The sequence below is a fragment of the Electrophorus electricus genome, chromosome 1, assembly GCF_041902795.1.
Source record: "Electrophorus electricus isolate QZ-2024a chromosome 1, ASM4190279v1, whole genome shotgun sequence".
Classification (NCBI taxonomy): domain Eukaryota; kingdom Metazoa; phylum Chordata; class Actinopteri; order Gymnotiformes; family Gymnotidae; genus Electrophorus; species Electrophorus electricus.
The window spans coordinates 7,098,721-7,122,077 of NC_137497.1; the positions used below are offsets into that span (position 1 = coordinate 7,098,721).

The window sequence follows — 23,357 nt, forward strand, 5'->3', positions numbered from 1 at the left end:
CAGATGCCGTAAATCGGCCAATTTGATTAGTATAGTACTACAATACTGATGCCCACGGGCGTTTCTCAAAAGACAAGGTTATCCTAAGACTAAATTGCCTGATAATAAGAGATTCTGTGTGTAAAGCACCCCTTCTCTCTGACGGTGTTGGATTGTTTGTTGTGTTGCGAATATATTCAACAAACCAATCTTTATGGGGAAATTAGGATCGAAAATTAAGAAATCTGAACATGGAAAATGGAAAGAGGCTCACGCGTACGTGGCTGGACCGGATCGCTGGGTCAGTAATTTCTTACATATGCGGATGCCACGCGGACGCCAAGTCAACTGTGCGCATGCGCGCGAGGGGATCGGGGCGGCGGGGCGAATCCTTCGCTTCGTGCGACACCCGGAAGGCAATTCAGGGCGAAACCTCGGCGGGCAGGCGCTTGCCCGGTGTGTGTGTGTGTGTTGGTTTCCAAGCCGGTCACCGCGATGGGGGCAGTTACGGAGGCGCGAGGGGGGTTGAGTCCGGCGTTGGGCGTCACAGGCGGTGCTCCAGTGTTTGGGTGAAACGTTCTCGACAGCCTGCCGCCGCCTTCCCGCGCCTATCGGCGCCGATAATTGGGACAAATGTGCATTTCGGTGGCTGGATGTGAGAACCGCAGAAATGAGCTGCCAAAGGACACGACGTTGGGATCAGCCCGTCCTTATTTCGAATGTCACACCGCTCTCCATCTCCCGCTCTGTGGAAGCCCGGGGATCTCGCGGCGCGGGAGCGATGATTCCATTCATCACTCTGACAGGCATGGAAGGGAGAACTCTCTCTCTCTCTCTCTCTCTCTCTCATCCTCCCTTCTCCTTTGCTCATTTGTCTGACGATGGTGCGCAGACGTTAACCGCGGTCCAAGCCCGCGCACGGACACGTGCGGCAGTGCTTCCTGAAGAATCCATCCTCTTCCTCATCCCTCTTTGAGACTCTTTAGTGCACCACTAGGCAACTCACATTTCTGGGGGGCGAATGGGGTTAGGGTACTCGGTCAGCTGTCAGCTGGACGTTCAGCTGTCAAAACGTGGCCGTCTCTCTGAGTACGCGTCTGCCCCCCCACCTCCACCCCACCCCACCCCTCAGTGCTGGTATTAAAAAATAAAGTAAAAACATACAACATTCCCATCCACTTGTATTCACAGCAATTAACAGTGTTTTATAAGCGCAGCTGTAGCATATATGGCAGCAATAACATACATTTGTCTCCGTCAATTACTTGCGGGTCTGGTGAGCGTTTCCGCAAGTATGTTAGTATGCACAGCAATGCCTACCACCCCCTCTCCAGAGCGGACCCCGACGTGTTTTCTCGTGTGTGTGTATCGTGAATGCGGTTAATTACGCAGTCACTGCGGAATTCTCTTCCTCGGAAGAGCGAGTGGGACACAAGATGAGGAAACGGTTTCACCGCCCGGTCGCTTTTTAAAAGATTCACCACGGAGCAAAAACGTCCTGTGGCTGGAGCGTCTCCTTATGTTCTATTACTTAGCAGCAGTGTGCATTATTTATTAGAAATAATTAGTAAGAGAGATATATATATATATATATACAGACAGAGAGAGAGAGAGAGAGAGAGAGAGAGAGAGGTAGTCAAAACATCCTGTTTTTCTGAAAACTGTACCCCACTGCAATTTTGAATCTCTCTACATCTTTTACTATAGTATGAGAGGGAGAGGGAGATGGATGGATGGATGGATGGATGAATGAGGTAGAAGAGCTAGAAAAGATGTGGAAGGTGAAGGCAACAGCGTTTCTCATGGGGCTGTGACCCACAAACTGGGAGAATGACTCCAGAAGATCCCAGGAACATTTATCTGAGACCCAGAGTGACTTTTATTGGTTGAAGTGGTTTTTCCATTGACACACGGAATTCATTAATTACATGTGTTTGATTAAAGACTGGCTTAGTCAGGCCTACGTACCAATGGCCAGCAAATATTCACATCTCACATCCTCCTTCTGAGCTGTAGTCATCACAAATTCTGATTGGGTTGGCTGTTTTTACACCAAAAACATTCGAGTATTTTGAATGAATTTCTCATAATTCATTGACCTCTGTTGACCTTGAGGTTCTCATGAAAGCATGTGACAGCACTCGATAGAAAACAAGAAACAGAAAAAGATTTAGGGACAGTCTGATCAATCATGATCAATTATTGGAGATGCAACTAACGGTGGGGTTAATTAAGGAAGGGATTTATAGTGGGATGGATAGATGGATGGAAGAATGGATGAATGAAATTAACAAAAATGAATGAGATATGAAATATGGTTGCTGATGAGAATAGGGACATGCACATGCAGCTAGGGGTGCATATAGTTTTACTTAGAGGTGTATGTTTGTGTGTGTGTGTGTGTGTGTGTGTGTGTGTGTGTGTGTGTGTGTGTGTGTGTGTGTGTGTGTGTGGTTGTGGTATGTTTGTGTAGTTCCTGACGGACAGGTGTGTGTGTGTATGTGTGTGTGTGTGTGTGTGTGTGCGTGCGTGTGTGTGTGTGTGTGTGTGTGTGTGTGTGTGTGTGTGAATTTAGTGAATTTAGTTTCTGCTAAATGAAGATGAATGTGATTTTCTTCATCATGCCCAAGTGATTCATGTTTAAATTCAACCACAGTAGTAACCAGATCCACTATGGTAATGCAGAACTACACCCGCACATACAGTAACCTGTACTACACCCACACACATACAGTAACCTGTACTACACCCGCACATACAGTAACCTGTACTACACCCACACACATGCAGTAACCTGTACTACACCCACACATACAGTAACCTGTACTACACCCACACATACAATAACCTGTACTACACCCACACATACAGTAACCTGTATTACACCCACACATACAGTAACTTGTACTACACCCGCACATACAGTAACTTGTACTACACCCGCACATACAGTAACCTGTACTACACCCATACATACAGTAACCTGTACTACACCCACACATACAGTAAACCTCACACTGTACGACACCCAACCATACAGTAAACCCCACAGTGTACTACACCCACACAGTAAACCCCATGCTGTACTACACCCATACATACAGTAAACCCTAAACTATACTACACCCACACACAATAAACCCAACACTGTACTACACACACACACAGCAAACCCCACATTGTACTACACCCACACACAGTAAACCCAACACTGTACTATACCCACACACACAGTAAACCCCACACTGTACTACACCCACACAGTAATCTCCATACTGTACAACACCCATACATACAGTAAACCCCACTGTACTACACCCACACATATAGTAAACTCCATACTGTACTACACCCACACACACAGTAAACCCCACACTGTACTTCATCCACACATATAGTAAACCCCACATTGTACTACACCCACACACACACACACAGTAAACTCCATACTGTACTACATCCACATTGGAAGAAAAAAAAAAAAGATCAGCTATAATCACCAGCACTATGGTAACAAAAGGTTAATGAAGTCTTATGTTCAAAGCCACATCTGCATTCATTGTAATTATTCCTGATTTAAAGTTAGAATTAAATGAAGCAGATCAATAAAGATGTATGTTGTTATTACCACTTGTGTAATTTGAGAGGCTTTCCGGGATGAAGACTCACAAGCAAATACGTTGGGGTGTTTATTAAAATGTTTGTTCCAGTCCACAATATAAAACCTCCATTTTTCCGTCATTCAGTTTTGAGTCAGTCAAAACTCCCTTTGAACCGCCTTCCACAAATCCCCTTCATTACACATTTCACCCTCCCTCTGACGGCAATTTTCGCCGTGCGTTGTTATCCATGACATTACTGGCTGTGATTTGTGCTTTATGTACAGATCGTGACCACATTGTAAGAACAAAGGACAAGGCCCGCGAGCGCGTGCGCTCCTGTTTGGGCCTTTAACGGCTACAAAAACTCACGCCGCGCGAGAGGTCCCCAGACGAGCGCGCGGCCTCGTTAGTCCCGTGACGTCCCGCGGGTCAGCGCTTGAATCCGTGATCGATACGCCGGCATGCGTCGCTGTGGGCCCCACCCCCCACCCCACGGGCATTAGCAAGGCGGCGGTGCTAATTTCTCTCCGATTAAGGTAGCGCGTCGAGTGTTCATGGCGCAGAAAGTCGGATAACGTGACACTAATCAGAAGGTAAAAGTCAAAGGGGCTGACGGCTAATGACTGGGGTCTCTCTCATGCGCTCGTGTGCACATGCACAGAGGTGTTACTGCAGCGATGAGCGGGTTGCGATGGAAAATGCTTAACCTGAGAGAGCTTCTAAAGGTCCATGTTGCAGTGGCTGAAAGAATACACACACTCTCTCTGTCTCTCAGGTCACCTCCAAACACAGGGGGTCATTAGTAATGGTCACAAGAGTAATTATTCTCTACTAGTATCTCTTGGCAGAGGGAATGAGCGCCGTTGATACAATCACAGCCAATTTATCTAAGTTTCACGAACACATTTCCTCTCTTCTCACTTTCTTTCTCTCTCGTTTGCATATTTACATATTTACAGCCTGGCTCACCTTCATCCACACCCCTCTTGCTCTCTTTTGTATTTTTTCCTCACACACACATGCTCGCACGTGTTCTCCTCGTTCCTGCCTCGCCCAAACAGCCATCCTCCTCCCCAGCGCGCCTTCATTTCATGCTCCGTTTAGAGGATGGAAATGGCCGACGCCCCCGTTGCCAATCGGGCTTTCCACGGATCACCTCATTAGCTCCAGCTGGCCCCGGAGACGTGCGGGGTCTTCGCTGAGCGGGACGCGGATTAATCCGCACAGAGCGTGGTTAGACGCGCGGCCCGGGCCGCTCAGGAATTCGAGGCACGTGCGCAAGGTGCCCTTCACGTGCGCCTGTGCAGAAACGTGACAGGAGCTGTTTCTCAGTCCCACGCACGTTCCACTCTCCGTGGCAGTTGGCGCTCCAGCCCGGTTCACGCGGCGCCGCCTTCCGCACCGACGCCAACAGTTTCTCTTCCCATGCATAAGACGCCGTAAAATAACACAAAAAGTGAGTTTCTGATGATATTACAAGCCTGTGTCAGATGCATCAGTCAGTGTGTATTTCATTAACTCAATCTCTCTCTCTCTCTCTCTCTCTCTCTCTCTCTCTCTCTCTCTCTCTCTCTCTCTCAGATCACAGTCTTCCGGATGGGTTCAGAAGGCCACCAAGATATTGACCTGGCTATCCTCACAGCTTTACTGAAAGGTAGTGTGTGTGTATGTCTCTGTTCACACGTGAGACCTGAGATATTTTTCCACCACTTTAAGGACACGTGCAGGAGAGGACAGCACTATACACCCTCAGGTGACTGGGCTCAAAACTGCTAAATGGAGACCCTACAGTTCTGAGCCACTCACCTTTGTCTATTCTCAGCACAGAGTCCAAACCACACTCCACTGCTGTGAGACCCGATGTAAACGCGAGCACACGTTTAACTCCCATGCCACGGTGAGCAACAGTTACGACCTGAACAAACTGCGACTGAAGCCCCAGATCTGTGGCGTGGGTGGGTGCAGAGGTCTTGGCCTCTGAACGTGACCTGTGTGCCGCTACCTTCCCTTCTTGGGGCCCTGCTCTCGAATAAGAGAGAGAGAGAGAGAGAGAGAGAGAGAGAGAGAGAGAGAGAGAGAGAGAGAGAGAGAGAGAGAGAGAGAGAGAGAGAGAGAGAGAGAGAGAGAGAGAGAGAGAGAGAACGGAATCCGTGGGAAGCAGGATCTGGGAACACTGCAGGCACGATCCCTCAAGAGACGTGGCCAGCCTCCTGAATAATTCACACCCAGCACCTGAAGAGCAATTTGCTCTCTCACTCTCTCTCTCTCTCTGCTCTCTCTCTCTCTCTCTCTGCTTCATTCTCCTTCTCTGTCACCCACTTCCCCCCCTCCTCTCTCCTTCTCTGTGTCTCACTCTTTTTCTCTCACTCATTAACTTCATCATGCTCTTAATGAGCTTGGCAGAACAGCTGCGAACAACCCGCCCGCTGCAGTTAGCAACCGGCTCCTGGAAAATGAGCACCATTATCTAAAAGCCCCTCTGTTTTCCGAAGGTGTGGGTTCACTGTACGAGTAAAACAATGCACACGTAGCCGAGCTAAAAGCCTTCCATTTAAACGTCTCACACACATCATAAGACATAATAATCGACTTTGTAGCTTTGTACCCTTAGTACTGATTGAATAGGCTTTAGTTGGTAAGTATGAAATGCTAATTTTGAGGTGAAAGGTCAAAAATTCCTGCCATGTTTTTGTATTTTCCAGTCAATTTCATGAATTCATTCTAATTCTGTTCGAGCTAACGAGCAAATCCAAGCAGCCGGAACTAGATCTTAAAGTGGACGTTTAACTTCTGAGCCCAAACTACTTGCATCTGGCCGGACGTTAGCTCACACTATCGCTGGTGCGTCCTGTTCTCCCGGTTTGGATTATTTTGCGTGCTGTGCTCAGTTGAATCTAGTTGTAATTCTCAATCCTATATAATCCTCAGAGTTTTGCCAGTCCAGCTGTGCCGTTAGCGCAGGATCGCCCGTGTCAGCGTTTTCCCGAATTCCCGTCGGGAAGTTAAACCAAACTGCTGAAGCTGAAGTTCTCCTGCTGAAGTTCTCCTGAGCTGAAACCCTCCCTGTGGGCCTCGCACACTTGAATATGCCGTTCTTAGCGCGACCCGCAGCCAGTTTCCTTTTAATTACAGTGAGACCTCCGGCCCACCGGTTAGATCGTACGTGTGTAATCACTCACCGCCGCCTTGCTCTGTCCTACGCACTACGGGCCATAATTTCCTTCCAGCGTTACGGCTCCCCAAAAAGCAGTAATGATCTAACGTGGCGACGAGGCCGCTGCCACGTACGTAACGGCCTGGTTCTTCACTTTTTGTCCCGTATGCCCTCACGACCTCCGGTAGGTTAGGGACGCGTTCTCGCTTGGTACAGAAGAGGCTGTCGTGGGGCTTTTCAAGGGTGCGCCTCCCTTTGGAATTAAGCGCAATGCTGTATATTGGGCTAAAGCAATTACTGTGGCAATTCGTAACATAAAACTTAATGCGGCAAATCAAATATTACGATTTTGTAACAAGTGTTTTATTATTCATGAATATCCCATAAACAGCCTTGTCTTTCATTTTATCACTGTATTAAAAGGGAGCTTGTGTCAGATTGCAGGGCCTGGGTGAGTTACGGTACTAAGGTCTATATGTCGCGTTGATTCAAAACGTCAGAACTGCCAGGGATCGATTACCGAACTTCACGATAAAGTAATGATCCCTTAAAGTGGCAAAGGAGATTTCTCAAAGGGACAGCCAAGGAAGGCGAGATGACGAAGGCGAGTTAAAAACAATAACGAAAAGCAATGAAACAGATGGCAAACAGCTGGTAAAAATAAAAAACAAAACAACCAACAAAAAACCCCCACAATTTTTAAAATCTTAAATGACTGAATGCGGCCGAGCTGAAAGCATACCGCGTCACAGATATAAAAACAGGTTAAAGCGACCCCTATCGCGAAAAACCGAAATTCCCTCATTTTATTAGAATGAAGGAATTTGAAATAACATGTCAATATTTTTCAAGTTTCAAAACACAGCGTTTACTCCCCTAGTCCACAGCCTCCGCAGAAGATGCTCGCCGGCCTGGGCCGTTTCCTGCCGCTAGCCGCGTCCGATATATCCCTTCGCTCCAGCTGGCTGCAGTCCGGCTTGACCAAGGGCTCTTCCTGTCCGCCCTCAGGTGCCAACGCGTCTGCCCCTGACCAGCTGAGCCTAGCTCTGGCCTGGAACCGCGTGGACATCGCCCGCAGCCAGATCTTCATCTACGGACAGCAGTGGCCGGTGAGAACCTATCCCAAACGAACAGCAACAGATGAACCCATTATGCCAGCATGTTATTTACATTTGGACTAGTGATTTGGATAACGCTCCCATTTCTTCTTTGTTTATTTTTGTAAAGTGAAGAAAAAATAATGAACTCAAATGTTGCACCACTAGTATTTTGTGGCTGGGCTAACTATGATATATATATATATATATATATATATATATATATATATATATATATATATATATATATATATATATATACACACACAGCCCACCCTAGTTTTGGTTAGTCTTCTGTATATGTGGTCTAGAGTGTATGATCATGCTCTGGTTTATACGTACGCAGTTTTATCAATTACATCATTAGCATGTGAATCACCTCGAGTTCAATCGTTTCCAATGATCTGAGTTCATAACGTACACAGCCATTTACCACGGCCGTACGTAGTCCCCCCCTCCCCCCCAAACCGGCCACCGTGGCGACGCACCCAGCCTCTGTGCTCTGTGCTGGTCCCCAGGTGGGCTCCCTGGAGCAGGCCATGCTGGACGCCCTGGTACTGGACCGCGTGGACTTCGTCAAGCTGCTGATCGAGAACGGCGTTAGCATGCACCGCTTCCTCACGCTGTCCCGGCTGGAGGAGCTCTACAACACAGTAACGCCGCAACCCCCGAAGCGATGCGGCCGCAGATATACTCAGCACCAGACAGCATCTCATTAGCTTCAATAAGCTACTTGGCTCTATACAAAGCAGCTCTACCTGAGTGTTATACAGCTGAGATATCCAGCTTAACCAGGCGCCTATCAGATTAGCATGTGCATGCCAGATAGCGCTCAGTTATCATTTAATGTGACGGCAAAGGATTATCTTCCTGTTTAGACTTTGAGGGCAGGATTTCCTAAAGATATGCTAATGCCTTCATTCTCCTCCCTGGGCTGGTGGTTAACGTGTCACGTGTTTGTTTTGTTTAACAGAGGCACGGACCTTCCAACACCCTGTACCATCTCGTCAGAGATGTGAAAAAGGTACCAACGTGTGCAAGTGTGCGTGAGCGGCGTACGTGCACAGCCCGAGAGAGAGAAAGGGAGAGAGTCTCTGGCTGTTCGGGTCTGTGTGTGTGTGTGTGTGTGTGTGTGAGTGCGCATGTGTGTGAGTAGGTGATAGAACCACACAGATTAGGTTGCACATTTAAGGAAGTCCCCCCACTCTCTAGACAGCTTGACAGCTTCCAGTCCCTGCTTGAAGGATGGTGCCACCCAATTAAACGCCTCCTCCATCTGCGCGCAAGCCCTTCCTGCTCAACTCGCGCTCGGTTTTTCGGCAGAGTGCGAGCCCCGTTGTTCTCTCCTCTCCAGCTTCTGGCCTCTCACGGTGTGGGAGAATGATTTCACTGTCCTAATTAGACTACTAACTCATTGCCAAGACTTTAGAAAAAAAAACTTTTCACTTAATCCTTCTGTAGTTGCTAGTTTGGTAGGCATTTCTTAGGACTGGAGTATCCACTGTGAGTGAGTGGGTGAGACCCTGACATCAGCTGCACACACTGGTCTCCCTGTTAATTTGACTCCTTGAGAAAAAAAGCAGAGATTTCACAGTAAAATGTATCTACCATGATGTAAGATAAGTCATATTATATAACTGCACTCCCGAGTTGTTTTATTGTTACCACCTACACAACTTGCACCTGCACTCAGTAGTGTGTTATTACTGTTGCACCTTTCGCGTAGATGTCTTTCACCTTCGTCATCATCAGTTACACACTAACATGGGAGCAGTGTGGTTACAGGTGTTGCGTTGGTATGAGGGCGTCACAGCGGTGTGGTCGGAGTCACTGGGTTCGTGGTTTACCTCCACCCAAAAATATCCAACCACCATTTACAGTTATCTGACACTTTTTATCCAAAGCGACTTACAATGATGACTGAGTACAACTCGAGCAATTGAAGGTTAAGGGGCCCAACAGTGGCGGGGCTTGAACCAGCCTTCTGATTACAAGTCAAGTACCTTAACCACTGAGTTACCACTGCTCACAGCAGTGCCCTGTTTAGAAAACTGATCGCTGATCAGTCAGGCATTGCCAACAGACGGGCTGTAGTCTCTGAATCGTGAAATAAAGCCCGTAGTGAACTGATTGGCGATGATATAAACCACTGGTATTGATTCAGCTTTGCTCATTCTTCACCGGGTGCCATGGTATTGTGGGTAAATCGCGATCCGCCAGGGCAGGCTCCTGGTGGTCAGCATCTTTACCGTTATCGCCCCGACGTGGCGAAGACTTCAGATGGTACCGTAACTCGGTGGCGCATGGCCACAAGTCTTGTATCTCAACAGCATAAGGGTTCATTTGTTCCTGGGGTCTCAGTGTCAGCCAAGTCCAGCAGCTTCCTTAAAGTGAGAGAGGCGGCATGTGTGAGAAGCATCGATAGAAGTGTGAGCCACATCTTCTGTTTACGCTCAGCTATCCTCTTCCTACATATCTCCCTCCGTCTCTCCGCTGCGACGTTCATCCTCCCTTCTCCTGCTTTTTCTCTTTCCCTCCTTTTCCTTACCACCGAGTCCCGTCCGGCCCCTGGAGGCACCGTCTCAGGTCTGGGGCTTCCGTGAACGCACTGCTTGGTCTGGTGTCGGGTGCTACCCCCATCTTCGGGCTTCTAGCCGGCTGGGTTCTGGGGTTTGTTTTTGTGTGTGGTTTTTGTGCCTTTAGCTGGGTGCCGGTGTGTGTGCGCGCGCGGTGTGTGTGCGCCCCTACTGGGGCATTTGTGTACTAGAAGGTATTTGTGTTCTGGTGTTTTTGTGTGTGTGTGTGTGTTTTAGGGTATCTGTGTTGTTGAGGTGTTGGTTCGTGTCAGTGCGGTGTTTGCGTGTTCGACACTGAAGCCCCGCCCCTTGTCATTTTGTCTGATTGACCTTGTGTGTTCTTTCCAAGCAAGAATATCCAGGGTTGAGTTGGATCTACCTCAAGGTGAATCATAGTCCTTTTAGCAACGTGTGTGTGTGTGTGTGTGTGTGTGTGTACAAACGATGTCTTGTTTTCTACTTCTTAGCCATCTCTTGCTGTGAGAGTGCAGTCTCGCCATGAATAATCTCTTCATCTCCAGGGTAACCTTCCACCTGACTACCGGATCAGTCTGATTGACATCGGATTGGTCATCGAGTACCTGATGGGTGGAGCTTATCGTTGCAACTACACGCGCAAGAGATTTCGAACTCTCTACCACAATCTCTTCGGCCCTAAGAGGGTAAGATTTATGCACATACGAACTGACTCAGTCCAATGAAATGAGTCCAACGAGTTGGTTTCCATTAACATTTTTTGCGACCAGTGTACTCTGAGAGCCCATGAGAGCCGTCCAGGAAGAAAGATGTGGAGCTTGCTTTCAGGGAATACCGCGGTTACCGCGGTTATGCAAAACACCCTAAAATCACAATACACCTTGCAGAGAAGTAGTAGAGATTTGTTTAGGCTCTCAAAACATTCGTCCGCAAAGCCTGCCGAGAGCCCAGCCCCCAGCCAACACCCCACCCCCCGGTGCTGCGCCCACACATGACGAAACCCGTTCTCCTGGTGGACCTGGAAGAGAAAGGAAGGGTGCCAACGCAGATCAGAGATCGAGCGCTGAGAGAATTATCTACACTTTGGCACGCTTACGAGTGCACAGCTTAAAAAAAAAAAAAAAAGCTGGCATGCCTTAGCAGAGGGGGGGGGGGGGGGGGGATGGGGGATTGGGCGCAGTTCCCCTCACGGTGGATCACAGTGTCGATTAGAGTCGGCGGGTAAATCAGCAGCAGCGTGTGGGCCTGAGGTGGGGTGGAGCGGCGTGGAGCAGAGGGGTAGAAGATGACAGGGAGAAGACCCAATACATAGCTGCAGTGTGTGTGTGTGTGTGTGTGTGTGTGTGTGTGTGTGTGTGTGTGTGTGTGTGTGTGTGTACATTTACTCTGCATCAGGATCGCAAGAACATTTTGTTCTTTCAGTGAGGCATACATGCAGACACGTGCGCGAGCGTGCACACACACGCACGCACACACATACACACACACACACATACACACACACACACACACATACATACACACACACACACATACATACACACACACACACATACATACACATACACACACACATACACACACACATACACGCACACACACACACACACACACACACACACACACACACACACACACACACACGCGCGCACACACACCGGCATCAAGCACAAACACGCGCAGGTTTTTACGAATGCTGAAGGCCTAAAATAGACAGGAGGCGCAGCAAACGTGGCGGGGGAGCTGCTCCACATTCCTCCTTCGTCAGCTCCCAGCGCACACGCCGGCTCATCATGCATACACACCCCGCTATAAACGCGACAGTTGCACCTCGCTTTAGCATGCTCCCTCACACACACACGTGCGCAGACGCACACCATCACCGAAAGTCCCTAAGAAGGGCCTAGAGGGAGAGAGAGAGAGAGAGAGAGAGCGAGAGAGAGCGAGAGCGAGAGCGAGAGCGAGAGCGAGAGAGAGCGAGCATGTGTTTTTGCATTTGCGTGCCCTCTGGAGGTCTTAAAAATGCAGACGAATGCCGAGTGTGTATCTGGCCGTGTTCCTAAAATGCCTCTTTCTGTTGTCGTTATTCACAGCCAAAGGCCCTGAAGCTGCTTGGGATGGAGGTGAGTGTGTGTGCATGTGTGTGTGTGTGTGTGTGTGTGTGTGTGTGTGTTTCTCTGTATGCCCACTCTTCCTGTTTGCCATGCTAGGAGCTGTGTAATAATATTCCCCACTGTTTTGAAATGCCAACCCACACAGCATACGCTGAGAGATCACGGGGACGTTTTGCGAGCGAGCATGGCTACAGAAATGTTTACAAAATAGATATTAAACATTCCGCACATCTTTGCGGCTCTTCTCTAATTTCGCCCCACACCTGAAATTACTCTGTGCCCCCTACTAGTCATGACTAAGTATTTTAGTTTGTGCATGTTGAATCTCTGAACAGAGTTTCACTGTGTCCTGCATCAGAGTGGCTGCATAGATTTTGCCACTGGCTCATGTTTGCCTCAAATTCTCCACCCAAGTGACATTGTTTATTGAAAAAGAGGACCAGATTTGGGCCTGAGGGTTCCTCTGAGATCTTAGGTCCGTTTGCTCGGCGTGAATCAAGTGATCACGTCTGCCGAGGAGTAACCGTTAGACGCCTCGGTGCCGCAGGACGACATGCCGATCCGCCGGGGCCGCCAGAAGACGACGCGCAAGCGCGAGGAGGAGGTGGACATCGATTTGGATGACCCGGAAATCAACCACTTCCTGTTCCCCTTCCACGAGCTGATGGTGTGGGCGGTACTGCTGAAGAGGCAGAAGATGGCACTGTTCTTCTGGCAGCATGGTGAAGAGGCCATGGCCAAGGCGCTTGTGGCCTGCAAGCTGTGCAAGGCCATGGCGCACGAGGCCTCGGAGAACGACATGGTTGACGACATCTCGCAGGAGCTCAACCACAACTCCAGGTGCCCGAGGCCCGAGGTGTTTTTGGCTGTACCGTCAGCGTGATCTTTTGGTAACACCACCCTTACCTGTTGGTAACACCAGCCTCATTTTTTGGTAGCACCAATATTTTATTTGGGATTTTTTTTAAGGCCTATTACTCAATAAAAACTGCAAATGTCACTAGCCTGTCATGTGCTTATCTAGAAGTCTCAACTGTAACTCTTTGGGGAGAGGGAGGGGTTGAGAGATGAACCAGTACCAAAGGTTTATCACATAAAAAGACACGGTGATTGGCCACACTGCCTTAAAGAAAACCCTTTGAAATATATGCACAGACTAATTAACATGGCCATTTTTACATATTGCGTGTTCGTACGCTTGTGGGCGTGCGTGTGCTTTGTGTGTGTGGGTTTGCATGCACTTCTGGCCCTGATCCACCCCAGGGAGTTCGGGCAGCTGGCTGTGGAGCTCCTGGACCAGTCGTACAAGCAGGATGAGCAGATGGCCATGAAGCTGCTGACCTATGAGCTGAAGAACTGGAGCAACGCAACGTGCCTGCAGCTGGCTGTGGCAGCCAAGCACCGCGACTTCATCGCCCACACCTGCAGCCAGATGCTGCTCACCGACATGTGGATGGGGCGCCTGCGCATGCGCAAGAACTCCGGCCTCAAGGTCAGGCGGCCGCGACGGGCGGGGCAAGGGGCGAAGCACAGCATAGCAGACAGAATAGCGGGAGGTGCCGACCCTACGCCCGATCATCTAGTACCCACTGAGTAAAACTGGACCAAAACTATAGTAAACCATCAGGAAATTATAATCCAATGGGGATCTGTACTAAACCCTGCACTTTAAATGGACAAATAATGGTTTAATGGGTTACATTCAAGTTTTGGATAGTGCTTGGGGTTTTGTTTTTTTTGGGTGGGGGGGTTAGGGAGTTTGTTTTTATTAACTGAATATAGAATAGGTGAGTAAGCTTAGAAGTCAAAGCTTAATAATAAATAAAGTGATATAACCAATAGCACCTGCTATCTTGATTTAAATATAATCTTTATCTACAGATTTTCCTGTTTTCTTGACGCAGAGCCGATCTTACCCCACACTCTCAAACCCCTGCTAGACGTCCTGCTGTGTTACGTACGCAGGACGCGGAGCCGATCTCGCCCCGCACTCTCAAACTGCTGTCAGATTCCCATTTCTCTCTTCTCCACCCGGATCGTCGTTCCATCTGTTTGGTTGTCTTTCTTTTCATGGCAGAGCAAAGTTGAAGGGCTTCCCGGGAGTGTAGGAGGGTGTACAGCTCTGTCTGAGATCATGCGCTACTCAAGCTCCGTGTTTACCTCATCAGTAACGTCCGAAGGGTTGAAGCAATATCAGTAGCCATTTGAATATCCTTATAGGGGGCTTAGCCAGTATAGCACACAATGAAAAGTGTCATTATTATTTGTTCCTTATGTGCTGACACATAAAATAAAAGTGCGCGTGTGCGCGTTTCTGCGTGATTCGTCCTCTCCAGGTGATCCTCGGCCTCCTCCTGCCACCGTCCATCCTGAGCCTGGAGTTTAAGAACAAGGACGAGATGTCGTACGTTCCTCAGGAGCAGGAGGCCTACCTGCAGGAGAAGGAGTCGGACGAGGCCGACAAAGCAGCAAAAGAAAAGGACGATGAGGACATGGAGTTCACCGTAAGGGCATACTGTGAGGCGCAGTACAACTCCGTGGTGAGAGCACCCACCTTAGCTCCGTTCTTTTAGCCTGTAGGCAATCACACACACACACACACACACACACACTCACTCGAGCAACGCTGGCGGGAAAAAAAAGTAATGTCCCAGAATTTGGCCTCTCCTTTTTTTTTTTTTTTACCCCCCAAAGTCCTGGCCCCTCCCCTTTAAATAACATGCCCCTCCCCTAGAAATAATATGCCCCACCCCTTCTTTGACTCTCCTCCGTGCTTTACCCCTATCCTCGTTGTCCTAGCGAAGACGTGTGGTCGTGGAGTTGTAGCGTGTCTCCGCCCGTCTGTCCGCTTGCCTGTCCGCCCGCGTGTCGGTCTCTTTGTCTGTCTGCCTGTCTGTCTTCGTCCTCTCGCTGTCTCCTCCTTGCAGCGACGGTCTCGTCTGAGGTACTGTACCGCGACGGCTCGCTGCCTGTTCCTGATTCGCTCACGCAGTCTCGCCATGCGCATGTCCAGTGCGATGACACCCACAACCCCCCCCCCCCCGACCCCCCACTGCGTTCTGTTTACTCCTCCATAGCCAAAAAAACCTTCTGTGCAAACGCTTGTGCAGAAAGCACAGCTCCCTCACAACATCCTCTCTCCATTCACACGAGCCACACAAACAGCTGCCATCTGAACTCTTCTGTTTCCTAATGACTGTCATGATCGCATTCAAGCAACAGGTCAGCACAAATGACTTATGGGTAATGAAGTCCAGAGGGCGCCAAGATGTCAGGAAGCCCTCCAGCAAGTGACTTCATCGCCCGGTCGTTGTGCTAACCTGCACAGTTCTGCTTGGGGAGCTGATGTTTTTCCTTCCACTTACCACTATGAATCTATCGAAGATTTATAAAGGTTACGACAGGGTGAAAATTGTATTGCAGTGCCAATTACTCACAGATGTGCTACACACAGGTTTTCAATGATAAAAAAAAAAAAATTGACAATTTTACATGCCTGGACAATGTCGCTGTCTCCATGAGTTTTTGCAGATTTCTGATTGGTTTCAGTGCTCTGGTACTGGAGCAGAGAGGCAGGCCGACTGGGCTGTAGTGTGCTACAGACGCGAAAGGTTCCAGTACTGAAACAGATAAATGGTTGCAATACAATTGTGACGCCATGTCCTCCATCAGAATGAGTTCCCACTCCCGGCTTAAGAATGTGTCCCAGGGACACATGGGAATAGCATTACAGCCTCATCACTTCAGTTTCTGCTCTCTCTCTCCATTTTACAGCAGCGTCATTTAAGCCTTTTCCACGCACCGTTTGTCCGAACACTCTTCCCGGATTAGGTCCGTGATCTAAAACTGCTGCTGTCTGTCACCTCTCCCCGCCTCTGTTCCGCAGGCCATGCTGGGGACCGTCAGCTCCGAAGCGTCGCGCAAGAAGGCCGCGGAGCAGGCACAGAACCGCCACCGGCTGATCCCCGCGGGCCGCAAGATCTATGAGTTTTACAACGCCCCCATCGTCAAGTTCTGGTTCCACACGGTGAGGGAGTCCGAGACCGAGATGCCCGATCCCACCTCCCCCGTCCCCCCCGCTTTTTGGCCGATTTATGTTACAGTGTTACGGTATGACCACATCACGAAGCTACAAGGTTCGTCAGCCCTCCAGGGCTAAGGTTAGAGGGTACTTAAGCATGAGTAGAAAGTAATGCCACGCTACAGAACACAGCTCAGTACTGAGTGAATGTGAGCACCAGATTCTCTCAGCACTGAGCCCTCAGCCGTCGTCATCGAGTAACGTTCCTTACAGTCAGCACTGCGGAGTCTCTGCGTCATCGTTTCGGAGAAGAAAGCGAATCGATATCACAGAAGGCAATATCATGAGCGTGAATTTCATGGACTGAGGTAGTTTATTTTTCATTATTACTTTTTACATTATTATTTCTGGGCTCCTTGTTTTTCCTCCTATAAACTTTCGAATGCACTTTTTCCATGGTTGCACAACTCAAATCAGCCCAAAAGTTGAAGCCTCTCTTACCTCTTTCTGGAGCTGCTACGTTCTGCTCTCTCTCTCTCTCTCTCTCTCTCTCTCTCTCTCTCTCTCTCTCTCTCTCTCTCTCTCTCTCTCTCTCTTTCTCTCTCTCTCTCTCTCTCGGGTCAAGCGGCGTAGATCACACAGCTTCAGCGCGTCGTGCGGTTACGTTATGTGCGTCACGTTTCTCTGAGGGAACGTTCCAGAACGTTCTATGGGAAGGGGCGGGGCCTAATCCGAAACTGACACCCTAGCACTGAGAAATCCGACCACCGGATTTAAATCTGGCTCTGGGGACCAGCTCTAAGTGACCGAAATCCAAAATACACCTCCGGGTTCACACGTAAGGTCATCATATATCTGGCAAAGGACACAGAGACGGCTGTTTGTCCTACCGGACCAGGAACATCTGCGCCACAATTAGTAATGGATTGGCAAGATGTCCTTACATAAACCTGTTTTGTGAAATTCTGGTCTATCTGAATGTACTCTAAATACATGCTGTAAGTGTTACAGTGGGTGATGGTGGACCTGACTACCTGTGACACTTTAATGGGGGGCCCTCCAATACCCTTGGAAATATATTGACTTTAGTTTGTATTTCTTTCATGTACTCTGTTATTGTAGCGGTAAATAGCACCATACTGTATCCTCCGTGAGTTCTGTTTATCTGCATGTTGTGTCCAACTTTTTTAGAAAACGGGGCCCTGAACTGTGCCGGCCAGTACATGTAGCAAAGGTGTAGTAACATGAACTAGCCATTTGTTTGAAAAAAGAAGTCAAAGAACTTGGGGAACAGGGATTTCTTTCATTTTTTTAATTAGTTGATGTGACAGACAGTGACTTCTGCTGTCATAACCAAAGTTACGACCAGGTAATAACTTGTAAAATGCGCGCTGTTATTTCCAGAAGAATCCACAGTCACTGCGGGAAAATGTGTCTGTTGCTTTATTTTCCTCCATAGTGGGCCAAAGTTTGGTGCTCCGCAGTGCTTACTGTGTCGGTGGTTTGGTTGGCGTGCCAGTGACTTGCAAGTGCTGCAGCATTTGACGGCTTCCTGGTAAAGGATGTCATTTCCCATGTGTCCCCTTGTTTGGCTGCAGATGGCCTACGTGGGCTACCTGATGCTGTTCAACTACATCGTGCTGGTGAAGATGGACCTTTGGCCTTCACCGCAGGAGTGGATCGTGATTGGCTACATTTTCACAAATGGCATAGAGAAAATGAGAGAGGTGAGGGGGGCCTTGGGGTTTTTAGCCTGCAGAACACACAATTCCAACTCCAGCCCAGCAGAGCAGAATGCCAAAGCAGAATCGCAGCCCTCCCTGCTTCAGTGTGAGCGGGAGGAACTTGAGAAGCTGCAGAATGCATTTAGAAATGGGCAGGAACAGGCGGAACTGTTTAGCAGAGATGGAGAAGCTCACATCCACTACCTTGCTTGGGAATTTTCATTACCACCTTCAGGAGACCCACCAACCCACAGGGCTTCTTCGCTTTAGAAACAGTCCGTTCTTTCCATGGCCGGTATGGATCGAACACATTGCTGTGGGGTTTCAGCTTAATAACAGAGTAATATTTGTATTACGGCTATTCCGATGTGTTGCCTCCTGCAGCGATTTGGCTATTCCTATATTCAAAATGACGTTTTAGCCGAGATGGAGTGCTATGCCAGCCTTTTTAGAACCCCTAAATCCCTGGGCTGTCTCCATGCATCTCCATGCAGACTTGATTAAGACGCTAGTTTGGAGTGTGTGGTATTCTTTACCTAGCTTTCAAATGCAGGCCGACTCTGCCCCCTACTGGCAATAAACCCAATGTACTCTTAAACCATAATTTACAATGTGAATTATTATATTAAAAAGCTGCATGCAAGTTGTGAAATAAGAATTAAAAATAGCCAGCGAATAAACCAGAAAATGTGTCCAATTAAAATATGTAACTCTCTCTCTCTCTCTCTCTCACATGTACACACACACACACACACACACACACACACACACACACACATACACGCACACACGCACACACACACACATACACGCGCACACGCACACACTTACACACACACACTCACTCACACACACACACACACACACACACACACACACACACACACACACACACACACACACACAGATTCTGATGTCGGAGCCTGGTAAGATACTGCAGAAAGTGAAAGTGTGGCTGCAGGAATACTGGAACATCACTGACCTCATGGCCATTCTCATCTTCTCCATTGGCATGGTGCTCCGCCTCCAGGACCCGCCCCTCATGAGTTATGGGCGGGTCATCTACTGTGTCAATATCATCTATTGGTACATCCGCCTGCTCGATATCTTCGGAGTAAATAAATACTTGGGCCCCTACGTGATGATGATTGGCAAGATGGTGAGGCCTTTTATGTCATCAGCTGATCAATAATATTGATCGATAAGTCAGTCGATAACCTTCTCATAGCACACTGTATTGTTGCATTCACAATTGCAGTAGTCCAGTTGCAAGAAGTCTTTTTGCTGTTTGTAACTTTAACTGGGTTCCTCTCACTCTCTTTCTCTCTGTCCCTCTCTCACCCCCCAGATGATTGACATGATGTACTTTGTGATCATCATGTTGGTGGTCCTGATGAGCTTCGGGGTGGCGAGACAGGCCATCCTGAACCCCAATGAGGACCCCTCCTGGATGCTGGCGCGGAACATCTTCTTCATGCCGTACTGGATGATCTATGGCGAGGTCTTCGCCGACCAGATCGACCGTAAGCCTGCCACCCTTCCTGCGGAACAGAGAACACAGCGGGGCCCACGGGGGTTTGACATGCTGGAAGCTACAGCTGTATATGTTTCATGACGGGACCTTTTTGGATCACCCAGGCTCCTGTAGAAATATTTGATACATTATATACATTGTAGTCTAAGAATTTATTTGAAGATCCAGGAAATTATATATATATATGACACTTACGACACCTTTGAGTGCATATAAATATATATATGACAGCTCATGACGGCTTATGACTCAACGGTGTCATGAGCTGTCATGACAGACCAGAGTGCCTGTGCTAATAAGTCTCAGGGAGCCATTAGTGAGGCAGTGCTTTCATTCCTTTGCTGGTTGCTCATGGAAACATGGGTCCCTAACGAGTCAGTGGAGCTGTGGGGTCTCAGAGACACCAGTAGACACACACACACACACACACACACACACACACAGAGACAGATACGAGGTGGTTTATGGAAAAAAAAGAAAGAAAAAAAAAACACTGGTGCAGAATGGATGGATACTTGTATAGATGGATGAGAAAAAAAATGTTCACCTTAGGTCAGAGGTCAGACCAATCCCTGCTCAAGCTACTCTCACTCTGGGAACTGATCAGGAATGAGGACGGAAACACACAGGCCTTACTATTATCCGTTTTAGACGTAAACGGAAGTTTGAATCATTATGACCACTGGAAGGCACCTCAGACATGATGGCCAGGAGCACAGGAGAACCTGGGAGAAGATGTGAATGCAGTCAGGAAGCGCCACGACCGCGCCACTGCCGACAGCAAATGCTCGCTCACCGTCGGACCACGAGATTGACAGCAAACAAAATGGTTTACAGGATTCAGTCATGTCAGCAGCATGTCCTGCCAGCTGCCGCGATTCCTGAAGGGGTTTGGAGGTTGTACAATCCGAAGAGGAGCGGCGAACAAACTCGACAGCTTTCATGTCCGTCCGACACCTTTTATAGGGTCACAACTGGTTGCGCACCTGGTGAATTTAGCAAAGTCGCACGTGGCACCATAATTGCGTGAGGGTTAGATTAAGAAACAAATGCGACGGGATCTCTGCTGCTACTCGAGGACGAATACAAAATACAAACCATTTTTGTTCCTTGTGCTCCTTTCTGATATTCACGCTCCTTCTTGCCTCGCATCGTTCAGCATTAGTTAGCGGCAGCACCTTTTTTTTGTTGTAGTTGCAAATCTGATAACTTGGCGTTGCCGTAGAGACAGCGTGACCTACCCCCCATTTATAAAACGCGTGCGCGCGCCGTCACCTGTCAGATGACGCTGACACTTTTCTCCTGAAGTGTAATTTAGGCTTCAGGTGTGTTAACAGAGTGCTATTTGTTCTCTTCTCTTTAATGTTGACAAAGTAATGAAATGTCTTTTCCTAGTCATGGATTAAAATTCAGGCAAGGTATTCCGAGTTTAATGCGTTTGGGGCATCTCTGGAGAAAGCTGTTCCAGGAGGAAGGTGGGGATTTTAAGGAATATTCCTGCGTTTCTGACCTAATCTCCATCCGTCCATATCTGTAAGACTTGGTCAGTTATAGTCTTTTACCTTTCTTGTTTTCTAAATATAAGAGAACCATTTTGATATTATCATCCACGGTAATCAGCCGTGTGGTACAGACAGGGTAGAGATTAGGTTAAAACACAAACATCTTAATATAATACCAATTAGCAGGCCTACATCGAAAAAAGGCCCAAAGAGGCTTTTTGCTCCTTTTCTGGAGGATTCTAGTTTTTACAGCAACTAGGCAGTAATTTCCATAGAATTGTTGTGCACCTTCTAATGTCTAGAGCCTGGCACTATAGAGTTGAGTGTAGTGGCTATTATTCACAGTACAGTATGCGTGTGGTGTTCTGTCTGTGTGTGTTTGTGTGCGTGTGTGTGTGTGTGTGTGTGTGTGTGTGTGTTTGTGTGCGTGTGCCCAAAGTGGATGGCCCAAAGATAAGAGAGCTGAAATAACAATGTCATTTTTTGTTTCAGATGTCAATAGTAGGAAGCTACAGACCAGGCTGAACGAAAAACTCTGGCCGGTCGAAAATTACATTCGTGCTCAAGGAACTGGGCGTAACAGTGGTCCATCCCACATAGGCAATTTCAAACATACATACAAATTAATAAATACTTCCATAAGAGCTCTGTTACCAGCACCATTCCAGTTTCACCGCCATGCCATCTGCAATTCACCCTCTCCCCGTAGGGGCCATGGGAGTCCGACTGCACGGCAACTTAATGCGCGTTTCCATGCTGGGGATTCTTGTCAGTTCCCGTTGCCCGTTACACCTTATCAAAGGGGGAAAAAAAGAAACGCCAGGCCAGGCTTATGTTTCTGATCTCTGTCATGGAAACCTGATTACGCTGAACCCATCCGCGACGCCTCATCCCCGCTGAACACCAGCGGAGACGCCACGGCCATTCATTCTTCCCCACTGAGCGTTCAGTAGTCCAGACTCCTGAACGCTTGGGCTAAGCGCGCTTCCAGATACAGGCTCCAAACGACTGTGGCGCTCCGTTTTTACACGTTTCCTTTTATGCATCGAATGCAAGGCTTACCTTTAAAGCTAAACAGTCAGCTCAACCCACCTTGTGTATGATTTGGTCAAATTTCCTATATTGGGAAAAGCATATATATGCATCTGAATATTATGATTATGCGGACTGCGCAATGTGTTGGCGCAAATGTCAACACGCGTATGATTTTCTCCCCAAACTCCACACATTTACCACCTCTCCTCATCAGCAAATGTTTTTTCATGTGGTTCAGTTGTCAGAGTTTTTTTGACAGATCTGAATCTCAACCCTAAAGCGCAAAAAAAAAAAGAAAAAAAAAAGAAAAATCCGATTTGAACGCAAACTGATGTTACTTCAGTTCTCTACCTTTGGGCTTCCGAGTGTGAGTCGCAGTAAACGAAGGATTACGAGGCTTACGAACTCGGTTGATGATGACAACTTTTCTTGAAAGCCACCGCAACTGAACCATCCTTTATGGAAAAAAAACGTGCAATGTATTTTGAATACATTGTGCGCAATGTCCAATCATCCTGTTACAAGACTGCTACCCTTCTGAACATCGATATATTTTAAACATGGCATGCATGTTTAAATATATTGGAGAATGCGATTGTACATAAACAAATATATTGTGGAATATATTTCATACACACATTTCAGTGCATACAGTTTCACCATTTGGGTTTCTCGCTCCTTATCGCTCGCCTAAATGCCGGCGTGCCCGTGAAAACCAGGCCGATAAGAGATCGACACACACGTTGCTCACGCCATTCCGGCTGTGGTTTCTGTTTCGTTTCGTTGCTCGTCAAAGCTTTCGTGTCTCTCCATCTGCCCGCTGTCCCGTCCCGGCGCTGATTAACGCCGTCTCTCTGCAGCGCCCTGCGGCCAGAACGTCACCACTGAGGACGGGGCCATCGTGACCCTGCCCCCGTGCAAGACCGGAGCGTGGATTGTCCCCGCCATCATGGCCTGCTACTTACTCGTGGCCAACATCCTTCTGGTCAATCTGCTCATCGCTGTGTTCAAGTACGCCCCGCTGTATCATGGACCCATCCCTC

At 48.2% G+C, this 23,357-nt stretch overlaps 1 protein-coding gene across 7 annotated transcripts in view; it reads left to right on the plus strand.

Annotated features, from left to right (window-relative positions):
- trpm3 (transient receptor potential cation channel, subfamily M, member 3) overlaps positions 1-23,357 on the plus strand; it is a 101,815-nt gene that overhangs the window by 71,896 nt on the left and 6,562 nt on the right. For 2 of the 7 annotated variants that reach the window (XM_081710577.1, XM_035526094.2), the window contains exons 9-23: positions 5,163-5,235; positions 7,744-7,844; positions 8,351-8,485; positions 8,806-8,856; positions 10,930-11,070; positions 12,478-12,507; positions 13,046-13,338; positions 13,762-13,990; positions 14,835-15,038; positions 16,385-16,525; positions 18,118-18,246; positions 19,151-19,402; positions 19,592-19,766; positions 21,772-21,879; positions 23,175-23,325. In XM_081710577.1, the coding sequence (XP_081566703.1) occupies positions 5,163-5,235; positions 7,744-7,844; positions 8,351-8,485; positions 8,806-8,856; positions 10,930-11,070; positions 12,478-12,507; positions 13,046-13,338; positions 13,762-13,990; positions 14,835-15,038; positions 16,385-16,525; positions 18,118-18,246; positions 19,151-19,402; positions 19,592-19,766; positions 21,772-21,879; positions 23,175-23,325 (2,213 nt within the window). Of the gene's footprint in view, positions 1-5,162; positions 5,236-7,743; positions 7,845-8,350; positions 8,486-8,805; positions 8,857-10,929; positions 11,071-12,477; positions 12,508-13,045; positions 13,389-13,761; positions 13,991-14,834; positions 15,039-16,384; positions 16,526-18,117; positions 18,247-19,150; positions 19,403-19,591; positions 19,767-21,771; positions 21,880-23,174; positions 23,326-23,357 lie in introns of those variants that run through there. The other 5 variants (XM_081710588.1, XM_081710605.1, XM_081710591.1 and 2 more) reach the window with 4 other exon arrangements.